Raw genomic sequence first — 13,169 nt, 5'->3', positions numbered from 1 at the left:
CTTCTCAAATTGCTCTTTATAACCAGAGATGGCAAAAGCTGCCTTTTGGAATTTATGGCCTTTGGAAGTATGGCTATAGATCTCCCAGGAGGAATCTGAGTGAACCAAGCAGGATTCCACAGATGACCAATTCAGAATAATTAGAATCTTTCATGGGTTCTTTGGTTCCTTAGCCACTTGCATGTGTTGCAGAAGTGTTATAATAAGACAAGCTATCTCTGGCTTTGAAGATCTGTTCCTACGCTGTTCAACTCTTGATTGCTTTGGATTTCTAGAGGAGAAGTTGGTGGGGACTTTGACCAAAATGATGTCCTCTTGGAGGCATAAGAAGGTGATTGTGGCAGAGAAGGAGGTGCCAACAATTTCTGCACAACATGAGGGAGAACTGGGGTCCTGGTTTCCAAGGGAAGTGGGTGTTGAGGAAGAGACAGACAGGGAAGCGGAGAATCAGAGTTGGCTATTGCTGACTCCAGAAACCAGGAGGAAGGAGCTGGAAATGGGTGTGTTGAAAGACATGTTCTAAAGTGTGGATCCTCAGCAGGGGATGATGGAGAAAGGGAAACTGGGCTATTTGGTGCACTATGTGAAAATATGAAGCATGAACTGGCAGCAAGGGAACTAGTATCAAAATCTTTGAGAGAGGGAATGCGGCAAAGAGCAGGTTTTCTGCTAGGCTTTATCCTCAAGTGTGGTTGGCTGGTGATTCCCTTTTTCTGGAGGAAGAAGTCATGGGGTCCAGCAGGATTCATGGCATAGAAAACATTTGCACTGTCTGGAATCAGCAGCTCTTCAGGGGATAAAAAGAACAAAAAACAAAAAGAATGAGAATGAGCAAGACTAGCAGCACCTCCCCTCCATCTATCTTAACAGAATAACAGAATTGGAAGAGACCTTGGAGGTCTTCTATCTAAAGTTCATGAGTTCCCCTTCTATTCCTTACATTCCAAGGACAATTCCATCTGTCCATCCATTACCCTGGGGGGGGGGATTACTGCCCCCCTCAGAGAGGGTCCGCAACTTTGGCGTCCTCCTCGATCCACAGCTAACATTAGAACACCACCTTTCGGCTGTGGCAAGGAGGACGTTTGACCAAGTCCACCAGGTGCAGCAGTTGCAGCCCTATCTGGACAGGGAGTCACTGCTCACAGTCGCTCATGCCCTCATCACCTCGAGATTCGACTACTGCAACACTCTCTACATGGGGCTACCTCTGAAAAGTGTTCGGAAACTTCAGATCGTGCAAACTGTGGCCATGAGAGCTATCCTGGGGCTTCCTAGATTTGCTCATGTCTTGGCAACAGTCCGCGGCCTGCACTGGTTGCCAATCAGTTTCCAGTCACAATTCAAAGTACCTCCGGGACCATCTTCTGCCACACGAATCCCAGCGACCAATAAGGTCCCACAGAGTCGGACTTCTCCCGGTCCCGTTGACTAAACAATGTTGTCTGGCAGGACCCAGGGGAAGAGCCTTCTCTGTGGCAGCCCCGGCCCTCTGGAATCAACTCCTCCTGGAGATTAGAACGGCCCCCACCCTCCTTGCCTTTTGTAAGCTACTTAAAACCCACTTATGTCGCCAGGCATGGGGTAACTGAGTTACTCCTAGGCTATGGTAGATTTGGGTATGGTATGACTGAGTTGGATGGTTTTAATAATGGGTTTTTATGTGCTTTTTTAACATATTGGTTTTGTGATATTGTATTCTGTTGTGAGCCACTCTGAGTCCTTGGAGAGGGGCGACATACAAACTAATAAATAATAATGATAATGATAATAATAATAAAATGTTACATTCCTCACTATTAAATTTCATTTTTTTAGAAAGGGCCCAGTGTTCATGTTGAGATCCTTTTGGATCTTAAGGCTATCTTAAGTGAGCAACCAGGATGATAAGGGGCTTGAAAATTAAAACATACAAAGAGAGGTTGCAGGAACTGGGCATGGCTAGTCTGTCAAAGAGAAGGACCAGGGGAGATATGATAGCAGTGTTCCAATACATGAGGAGCTGCCACAGAGAGGAGGGGGTCAGGCTGTTTTCCAGAGCACCAAAAGTTCAGACAAGGAATAATGGATGGAAACTGACCAAAGAGAGATTTAACCTAGAAATAAGGATGAACTTTCTGAGGGTGAGAGCAATCAGCCAGTGGAACAGCTTGCCTGTGGAGATTGTGAGCTCTCCAACACTTTAGACTTTCAAGGGTAAATTGGACCGCCATTTGTCCAAAATGGTATAGAGTCTCCTGCTTGAACAGTGGGTTGGACTAGATGACTTACAAGGTCCCTTACAACTCTAATAAATGAATGAATGAATGAATGAATGAATGAATGAGTAAACAAACAAACAAACAAACAAACAAATAAACAAATCTTCTGGGGTGTTGGCTATTCCTGCCAGCTTTTTGTCTGCAAATTTCACGAGTTCCCCTTCTATTCTTTCATTTAAATAGTTTATGAAGATATTGAAGAGTACTGGGGCTAAAAGAGAACCTTGGGATACACAGTCTTACTTTCCTCCATTAAATAGGGTTCCATTAATATGCAGATGATATCCAGCTTTACATCTCCAACCCTTGTCCAGTCAGTGAAGCAGTGGAAGTGATGTGCCGGTGTCTGGAGGCTGTTAGGGCCTGGATGGGTGTCAACAGACTCAAACTCAACCCTGATAAGACGGAGTGGCTGTGGGTTTTGCCTCCCAAGGACAATTCCATCTGTCCATCCATTACCCTGGGGGGGGGGAATCACTAACCCCCTCAGAGAGGGTCCACAACTTGGGCGTCCTCCTCGATCCACAGCTCACATTAGAGAAACATCTTTCAGCTGTGGCGAGGGGGGCGTTTGCCCAGGTTCACCTGGTGCACCAGTTGCGGCCCTATTTGGATCGGGAGTCATTGCTCACAGTCACTCATGCCCTCATTACCTCGAGGCTCGACCACTGTAATGCTCTCTACATGGGGCTACCTTTGAAAAGTGTTCGGAAACTTCAGATCGTGCAGAATGCAGCTGCGAGAGCAATCATGGGCTTCCCTAAATATGCCCATGTCACACCAACACTCCGCAGTCTGCATTGGTTGCCGATCAGTTTCCGGTCACAATTCAAAGTGTTGGTTATGACCTATAAAGCCCTTCATGGCACCGGGCCAGGTTATCTCCGGGACCGCCTTCTGCCGCATGAATCCCAGCGACCAATTAGGTCTCACAGAGTGGGCCTTCTCCGGGTCCCGTCAACTAAACAATGTCGTTTGGTGGGACCCAGGGGAAGAGCCTTCTCTGTGGTGGCCCCGGCCCTCTGGAACCAACTCCCCCCAGAGATTAGAATAGCCCCCACCCTTCTTGCCTTTCGTAAGCTTCTTAAAACCCACCTCTGTCGTCAGGCATGGGGGAATTAAGATATTCTTTCCCCCTAGGCTTCTACAATTTATGTATGGTACGTTTGTATGTGTGATTGGTTTTGAAATAAAGGTTTTTAGCTTCTTTAGTATTGGATTGTCGCATGTTGTTTTTACCACTGTTAGTCGCCCCGAGTCTACGGAGAGGGGCGGCATACAAATCCAATAAAATGAAATGAAATGAAATTAAGGACTTACAAATTGAGTGTGATTTGTCAGCTAGTTACAATTCCATCTGGTAATGATGCTGTCCAACCCACATTTTTAAAGCTTACCAATAAGTAGGTTGTAGTCTATTTTTTCAAATGCCTTACTGAAATCCAAGTATACTATGTCCACAACATTTTGCTGATCCACTAAATCAGTCATTTTGTCAAAGAAAGAAATAAGATTTGTTTGGCATGATCTGTTTTTGACAAACCTGTGTTGGCTTCTGGTTATAACTTTGTTTGCTTCTAGGTCATAGGCGTCAAACTGGCAGCCCGTGGGCCAGTTGTGTTATTTATTTATTTAATTGGATTTGTATGCCGCCCCTCTTTGAGGTGTTATGTACTAGCCCTGACCCTGCCCAGTTTAGTGAAAGGGAAAAAAGTCCCCATATGTCACATTATGACACTGTGACAATGCGAGTTTGACACCTCTGTTCTAGGTGTTTGCAGATCTGATGGTTGATTAGCTTTTCTAGGATTGTCCCAGGTACTATATTGATGTTAGGCTGATTGAGCTGTAGTTTCCTGTATCTGATTTTGCCACCCGTTTTTTGGAAGATGGGAACCACATCAGTTATTTTCTGATCCTATGGTAGCTCCTTAGAGCTCCAGGGTCTTGAAAGATATGTTTCAATGGTCCCGAGATGATCAGGACCATCAAGTGTCTGATGAATTGAACTCATCTAGAGTGGACAAATGTTCTCTTACCATTTTCTTGCCTATTTTAATTGGAATTCCTTGTCTGACTTTCATGGTTCTGTCTTTTGTAGTTTGGGATGTCTTTTCTCTTTGTGCGTGAAGACAGAGGTGTAGAAAGAATTAAGCAGCTCTGCTTTTTCACTGCTGCCTGTCACTTCCTTGCCATCTTCTCACATTGATGGACCTTGTTTTTTTATATGTTGAAAGCATTATTATTGTTATTATTGCTGACATTTGTCTTAGTTCATTCTGAGCCTTAGCCTTCCTGTCTTCATCTTCATAGATTCAGACTATTTGTTAGTATTCTGCTTTAGTTATGTGTCCTTCTTTCCATTTTTTATACGGGTTTTATACAATATGTCTCAGATACTGGTTTATGTTCTGTTGCTTATGTCTACATTATGTTGAACTCTAATATGGAATGGCCACTCTTGCCCAAAGTTCCTGCACCTTCAATCCCCTCTATCATTTGTTCTTTATTAGTAAGAATTTGGTCATGCATACCTGTATCAGTGTCCTTTTAATTCTTTCCTCTAGCTTTTTAATGACAAAATTGACAGCTAGGTTGGTCAGGAACTTGTTCGATCTCCTACAATGTAGAGTTTGTCTCCTGGTTGATGTCAGGGTAGTTAAAGGCTGATAATTACTGTGGTGTGCTTCCTACATACATTTGTTAACTGGTTAGGAAAAACATTGTCTATTTCTTCTGCTTGGTTGGGTGGCTTGCAATATATGGCAATAACATTCTTTTTTATTTTCATATTAATATGCATGCTAAAAGGTTTTAATCCTTGGTTTTAGCATTTCTGTGGAGATATAGTGATCTCTTACATATACTGTAATACAATAATAGGTTGAGGGAGTCAATCTATACTCCAAAGCACCAGAAGGCTAGAGAAGAAGCAATGGATGGAAACTAATCAAGGAGAGACGCAAGAAGAACTAAGGAGAAATTTCCTGGCAGTTAAAACAATTAATCAGTGGAATGACTTGCCTCTAGAAGTTGTAGATGCTCCAACACTGTTGGTTTTAAAGAAAAGATTGGATAACCATTTCTCTGAAGTGGTATAGGGTTTCCTGCCTGAGCAGGAAGAACTCCAACGTCCCTTCTAAATCTGTTATTCTATATTCTGTTACAATGCAGTTCTACTTCCTCTAATCTGTTTCTTTGTACAGTTTATATCCTTCCATCAATACATTCCAGTTGTGAGTTTCATCCCACCAAGTTTCAGTAAGGGCAAATATATCATACCTGACCTCATGTACTAATACTTCAAGCATTCCCTGTTTGATACACTTTGAATTGGTGTATCGGCATCTGAGTCCTTTATGGCTGATCCTGCCAATCACATGCTGCACCACTGTTTTGCTGGTCTATGGCTGTCTCGGCTAGGATATCTTCTAGGATTCTGTGATTCTTACCTTGACCATCTCCCAGAAGTTGCAGAAGTTGGTAGTTGCATGGTGAGTCCTCTTCCAGTTTGTGCTTCTGCAAGGCCCGTTGTATCACAGGTGTGGTCTTATCCTGGCTAGTGATCTGTGGGGAGAAATCATCCACTTATAGATAACCACAGGTGAGTCTGATAGACCCAGCTACATGACAACACAGTTTAAAACATTGTTAAAGATTAAACAACACATATAAATGGCATATTACTGGCCAAATAGAAAAGCAGTCTCAGTGAAGACATTGTGGGTTCTGAGTTACCCATTCTCCAGTGCAGTGATGGCAAACTTTCTTTTTGCTTGGGTGCCAAACGGGCACACACACGCAATGGCATACACGCACGTGCCCACACCCATAATGTAATATCCTCCCACCACGCATATATGCACAATCCCCCCAGTGCTTCCCTCCCCACACACACTTGTGCGCAGACCTCACTGAAGCTTCCCGACTTTCAATAGGGACATTGGGCCACTTTTCACCCTCCCTGGGCTTTAGGGAAGCACTCTGAAACCTGGGGAGGGCAAAAAAAAGCCCAACAGCCCAACGGGAAGTTGGTTTCCGAACTTCTGGTAGGCCTGTTGGGTCCTGAAGAGTCTGAGGCAGCTCAGGCTTTTTAAAACGGTTCCTTTATTCAGCTATTTAGACAAGTGACTCCAGCAAGGAAAGCGTCTGATTTTACACAGTGACAGACGCTCCTTTTATACTCTCAAGCTTCCCGCCGAAAACCAACTGTCAGCGTCTTAGCCAATCAGGCGCTTCTTCTATTTTTCCAACTATTTACATGGAGTATACAGTGATCCCTCGATTTTCGCGATCTCGATCTTCGCGAAACGCTATATCGTGATTTTTCCCACCCGATGACGTCACTCTCTTCCTTTCTCATCTTTCTTTCTCTCTCTCTTTCTCTATCTTGCTTCTTCCTCTCTCACACTCTCTTCCTCCCTCTCTCATCTCTTTCTTTCCTTCTCTCTCTTTCTCTATCTCTCCCCCTCTTGCTCTCGAGCGGCGGGCGGCGGGCGGGCGGGCAGCAGCGAGGAGCCGAAGATCGGGGTTTCCCCTTTGCGTGGGCGGCAGGGAAGACCCAGGGAAGGTTTCTTCGGCCGGCCAGAAGCTGATCTGCTCGGCAGCGCCGCAGCAGCAAGGAGCCGAAGATCGGGGTTTCCCCTTTGCGTGGGTGGCGGGGAAACCCCGATCTTCGGCTCCTCGCTGCTGCGGCGCTGCCGAGCAGATCAGCTGCTGGGCGGCCGAAGAAACCTTCCCTGGGTCTTCCCCGCCGCCCACGCAAACTCCACCATCTGCGCATGCGCGGCCATGGAAAAAAGGGCGCGCATGCGCAGATGGTGTTTTTACTTCCGCACCACTATATCGCGAAAAATCGAGTATCGCGAGGGGTCTTGGAATGTAACCCTCGCGATACTCGAGGGATCATTGTACAGATACTCAACACCCCTCCCTCCTTAGTAAAAAAAAAACAGTTCACACTGAACGCCATGTGACAAAGTCCTCCAATCGGCTTGGTCTGCGTGCAATCCTTTCGGACCTGCGCAGATCATTCGAGTCCTGGCAATCGGCCGAAGAGGAGGTCGGTTCGCTAGCAGCTCCACTGGCAGTCCAGGGCCGTGGCTGTGGAAAGGCCCCAGTGTCGAGTCTGCAGGCACAACACCAAGCTCCAATGAAGAAGGCTCGACATCGCTGGAGGAAGACCGACGGCTCGGTGAGTCAATTTGGAAGTCCATTACATTTTGTTGTACAGTCTGTGCGTTGTAGTCTAGCGAAGGGGAACAATCCATGTTAGTGTCTCGGGTCGTTGCGGTGTTGGAAACAGGTGTGGACTCTTGGCACCTTCATAAATGGTCGATGTGCCTTTTCCACACTCGGCCATCGTCCAAACTGACATAGTAAGTTTTAGGCGCGGTTTGTTGTACAATTGTTCCTTTTACCCAATTGAGTCCACCATCAAAATTCTTTGCAAATACATTCTGTCCTAAATACAGATTTCTTTCTGGACATATAACAACATCTTTAGATTCACAATACATAGGATGGAGTCTTATCTATTGGGGATCTGAGCTTTCTCCCCATCAGGATCTCAGCAGGGCTCCTTTGAGTGGAAGCGTTTGGTGTGATGTGCTGAGTCAACAAGAATTGGTCCAGGTGTTCTTGCACCTCCCCTGGACCTGACCTGCGCAAGGCCTCCTTTGCCACGCGCACGTACCTCTCTGCCAATCCGTTAGCCCAGGGGGAGTAAGGTGAGATGAGGACGTGCCTAACCCCTAAGTGATCTAAGAATAGCTCAAATTGCCTGGCTGTCAATTGAGGACCATTATCTGACACCAATATGTCAGGACAGCCATGAGTGGCGAAGAGGTGGCACAGGGCCTTAATAGTGATGTTACTTATGGCAATAATCTCGACCCACTTAGAATATGCATCTACAATTATTAAGAAATATTGTGACCCAATTGGGCCTGCAAAATCGATATGAATTCTTGACCATGGTCCCTTTGGTTGTTCCCAATCCATTGGTGTTGTCCTAGGGGGCTTTGGCCTAGACTCTTGGCATGGATCACAAGTGGCTACCCATTTTTCAATTTCTGCATCCAGTCCTGGCCACCATAAGTGTCCCCTGGCCAAACTCTTCATTCTTACAATCCCAGGATACCCCATATGCAAAAGCTTTAAGACCTTGTTCTTTAAGCTAGAAGGAATTATGACTCTATCTCCCCACAAAAGGCATCCTTTTAGATAAGACAGTTCAAGTCTTTTGCTTTTAAAATCCTTCAACTCATCTCCCTGGCTTTCGTTATGCCACCCCCTTAATACACAGTTAATTACTTTTTGTAATAATGGGTCTTGTTGAGTGTGCTCAGCTACCTCTTTGGCTGTCGTTATTGGGTTTTCTTCCAATTCCAAAATTAATACATCTGCAGCTGGGGCTGGATCTTCTACAGTTACTGTCATGGGGCATCTACTTAACCCATCTGCGTGGTTAATTTCTTTTCCTCCCTTATGCTTAAGTTCATAATTATATCCTGCTAAAAAGATAGCCCAACTAATTAGATGTGGTGACATAAAAGGAGGTGTGGGCTTATTTGGCGCTAAAAGGCCTAATAATGGTTTATGGTCTGTTATTAATTGAAATTTTCGACCAAAAATATAATTGTGGAATTTTTTAACCCCGGCTACTAGGGCTAAAGCCTCTTTGTCTAGTTGGCTGTAATTCTGCTCGGCGTTAGATAATGTTCTAGAAAAGTATGCTATCGGGGCTTCTGTGTCGTTTGGCAATACATGTGCCAAAACAGCGCCTACCCCATAAGGTGACGCATCACAGGTTAATCTTACAGGTAGCAAGGACCACTACATATATTGGACCACTACACTGTTTGATGTTAAAAGGTTTTTTTATTTGAGAGAAAGCTTCATGCTCAGTTCTCCCCCAGGTCCAAAGAGTTCCCTTCTGTAGCAATTTGTGGAGAGGCTCGGCTGCTGTTGCTTTCTGTTTTAAGAAAACAGAATAGAAATTTAGAAGCCCCAGAAATGCCTGTAATTCTGTCTTGTTTTGTGGTTCAGGGGCTTCTCTAATGGCTTTTATCTTGTCTGGTGTTGGATGGATGCCCTCTCCATCAATCCTATAGCCTAAAAATTCTACACTGCTGGTTCCCCAAACACATTTATCTGGTTTGATTCTAACGCCCTTTTGCTGTAGCCTTTTAAAGACTTCTCTAATTCTTTGGTTTAACTGAGACTGACTTTCCCCTGAAATTAAAATGTCATCAAAGTAAGGGATTGCGGCTTTTATCCCTGCTAACAGCCTTTCCATAAGGCTCTGGGAGATTCCAGGGGCTACGCTCACCCCGAATTGCAGCCTTGTGCATTTAAATGCACCTCTGTGTGTGACTATTGTCTGTGCGAGGGCGGTTGGCCCATCAACAGGTAGCTGCTGATAAGCCTGTGCCAAATCGATTTTGGCGAATACTTTCCCTTCCCCCAGGGAGTGAAGCAGTTGTTGAGCCACTGGGATAGGGTATGGATGGTGTTGTAGGGCCTTGTTAAGCGTTGACTTGTAGTCAGCGCAAACCCTCAGTGAGCCATCAGGCTTCAAAGGAGTCACTATGGGACTTTCCCAAGGTGCTTGGTCAACAGGGACCAAAATGCCTTGACTAATAAGTTTGTCCAGCTGTTGATCTAGTTTTGGAAGGAGAGGTAGGGGAACCCTACGAGGTTTAAGCCGTACAGGGGGGACTTTAGGGTCTAAGGAAAAAGATATAGGTGGCCCATTGTAAGACCCCAAGGTGGAGCTAAAGACATCAGGAAACTCCTGTAGGAAGTTAGGAGTTCCTTGAGAGCTGACATTGTAAATACCAGAGATTTCAATCCCCAGGGGAGCCATCCACTGTAACCCCAAAAGGGAGTGCCTAGCTCCCGAGACCACAATTAAAGGTAGCATACATTGTACAGATTTGAACAAAATTGGTACATCAATTTTCCCCAATACAGGAATAATTCCCCCTTGAAAATCCTTAATAACCAAAGCAGTTGGTTTTAGAGCAGCTTGGGTAAGATGAGGCGTATACAATTTTAGTTTTTCCCAAGGCATTATAGTATATCTAGATCCAGTGTCTAGTTCCATCTGGCACGGTTTTTTGTTAAGGAGCAGGGAAATCACAATTTTGCTCACGTTTTTTGTTACCGTGCTATTAATTGAATTGTCAAAGTTACCTCGTGCGTAGTCTCGGTTGGTGTTTGCGTAGTTTCTGCGGCCAGGAAAGTGATGATTTCTGTTGTTGTGCGGCTGGGCTGGTTGACCCTGGAAACGAGGAGGACGTTGAGAAGAGAAGGAGTCCTCTGGCATGGCTTCAGCGATGTGCCCCCGACGGTTGCATCGGCGGCAGATGGATTCCCGGAACGGGCACTTCAAGCGCGGATGGTTTCCTCTGCAGCCAGAGCAGGGAAAGACGGGACGAGGTTGTCTCGGTGGCCTTGAGGTGTCATGTTGGAGCAGGAAACAGTTGTCCTCGGAGGTGGCAGGTAGACTGTGGTCGTCTGGAGACTCGGCTTGAGAGTCAATCTTTGCGACGACTTCCTTCTTGTCGTTTTGTTTGAGTTCTTTGGCGGCAGCTTCAGAGATTTCCGCTGTTTGGGCTGTCTTGATGACAGCTTGTAGAGAAGGCTCATCTTCGGTGAGGAGCTTATTTCTGACAGTTGCATTTTTCATGCCGAAAATCAGGGCGTCGATGAGCCGGGCTTCTGGGTTGTCAAATTTGCACTTTGACAGCACGGTGCAAAGACGGGTGGCATACTGGTTGATAGTTTCGGTTTCGAGCTGGCTCATTCTCGAGAATTGATGCCGGAAAATGATGGCTGGTTTTGTCGGCTTGAAGTGGGCGGCGAGCTTGGTCTTCAGGGCGTCCCAAGTCATGGAGTTTGCCGGTAGCGGATCTGTCAACGTCTGGGCGAGATCGTAGATCTCCGAGCCGCAATAATTCAGGAAGATCGCTCTCTTCCTGTCACTTTCGGCGTCCTTCATGCCCGCAGCCTCGAGGAAGATGTTGAATTTCGAGATGTAGTTGTCCCATGTGGATTTCCCAGGATCGAAGAAGTCAGGAGCTCTTCCGACAGGCAAGTTGTCCATGGTGGAGAGCGTAGGTTCGACCGTCCGACGTCGCCAGTGAAGAGTCTGAGGCAGCTCGGGCTTTTTAAAACGGTTCCTTTATTCAGCTCTTTAGACAAGTGACTCCAGCAAGGAACGCGTCTGATTTTACACAGTGACAGACGCTCATTTTATACTCTCAAGCTTCCCGCCAAAAACCAACTGTCAGCGTCTTAGCCAATCAGGCGCTTCTTCTATTTTTCCAACTATTTGCATGGAGTATACAGATACTCAACAGGTCCATTTTTCATCATCCACAGGCTCCAGTGGCTTTCCTGAAGCCTGGGGAGGGCAAAAACAACCTCCTTCACCCTCCAGAATGCTTAAAATCAGTTGGCCAGAGCACAGCTGACTTAGGGCAAAGCCTCACATGCCTTCAGATATGGCTTCACATGACACCTGTGGCAGGCGTGGCATAGGTTCATCATCACAGCTTTATTTATTTATTTATTTATTAGATTTGTATGCCGCCCCTCTCCGCAGACTCGGGGCGGCTAACAACAATAAAAAGACAATGTAAACAAATCTAATATTAAAAGTAATTTAAAAAACCCCAATTTAATGAACCAATCATACATACAGACATACCATGCATAAATTTTATAAGCCTAGGGGGGAGGGAATATCTCAGTTCCCCCATGCCTGATGACATGTATTGCTTTAAAATTATCCAAAATTATCCCTTATCCAAAATTGCTGTCTGCTTCTGGAAAAAAAAATACACTAATTATATCTCCATACACATCACAATCCTCAAATATGAAGTTGGCAAATCTTCAGGAATGCCTTCTCTTAACTAATGTCCTCTAGTCGCATAGGGCAGCTCCCATAATTTCCAGTCTTTGCTCACAGCAGATAGGAAGTGTAGAGGCTTGATATTGAGTACATTTGAAAAACATCAAATTGGAAAAAAAATTGTTCTAGATGATGGAGCCAATCCAGTCTTATTCTCATCCAACAAAAATATTTCCAAATGCTCAAGGTATAACCATCATAAAATTTTCAGAGGTATGTATGGATTTGCTTAGCTCTCTTCTTTCCTGTTCATTTCTCAATCTTGGCATGTAGATTTAAACTCACAGCAAGCATGGCTGTTGTTGAGATCTCCAGGAATTGAATACCACACACCTGAAAACTGTCAAAGCTGAGAAACCTTGTTCCAGATACTTTGGTTCCTTTTGGTTCACTTATTTTGTGAGATTTATTTTTTGCTTTTTCAGTTCAATTTCCATAAACAGAAATTCTAAACGGGAGGAATTCCTGATTCTCTTCACCTTTCTGGGACAATCAGAGAACCCTCATCACTTTAATCATGTGTAATCTTTTGGCATGCTTTCTAGTCATGTCCTTATTAAACCTGTCCCGGATAGTTCCTGCAAGCCAGAACCTGTGGCTTCCCTTCCACAATACTGCTCTCTCTTGGTTACTTACCAGAATGCTGCGATAAAGGTTTCCATTTCCACAGATATTGTTCATATAGACACGGACAATGCGAGATTCTGTTTCTCCCTGTTTAGAGATTGAAGGTGGCACAGGCTGCTCACGCAGAGGACAGGTTTTCCATTGAGTTACAGGTGGATCCTAAGCACAGGAAAATGACCAAAAGTGAAATAACATGGTTTTAAAGTGATGTACTTCGCCATTTTTTATGGGCCACAAGAGACTTTTGTGTATGCAAATTGTAACCTATGATGTTGTGGGAACAAATAGTAAATTCTTAGAGCCTAACCAGAGAACTAAGTGTCAAAATCTAAAGTAAAACACATTCCAGAATTCTG

At 45.0% G+C, this 13,169-nt stretch overlaps 1 protein-coding gene across 1 annotated transcript in view; it reads right to left on the bottom strand.

The window, feature by feature from the left end:
* RGL3 (ral guanine nucleotide dissociation stimulator like 3) overlaps positions 1 to 13,169 on the bottom strand; it is a 65,424-nt gene continuing 52,255 nt past the window's right edge. Inside the window, 3 exon segments of the mRNA XM_070736817.1 lie at positions 1 to 787; positions 5,714 to 5,828; positions 12,823 to 12,972. Of these exon segments, the coding sequence (XP_070592918.1) occupies positions 213 to 787; positions 5,714 to 5,828; positions 12,823 to 12,972 (840 nt within the window). The 3' untranslated portion in view covers positions 1 to 212.

The sequence above is a fragment of the Erythrolamprus reginae genome, chromosome 2, assembly GCF_031021105.1.
Source record: "Erythrolamprus reginae isolate rEryReg1 chromosome 2, rEryReg1.hap1, whole genome shotgun sequence".
Lineage (NCBI taxonomy): Eukaryota > Metazoa > Chordata > Lepidosauria > Squamata > Dipsadidae > Erythrolamprus > Erythrolamprus reginae.
Note: the sequence above shows the minus strand (reverse complement) of the source record. Positions and strands in the feature narration are given on the sequence as shown.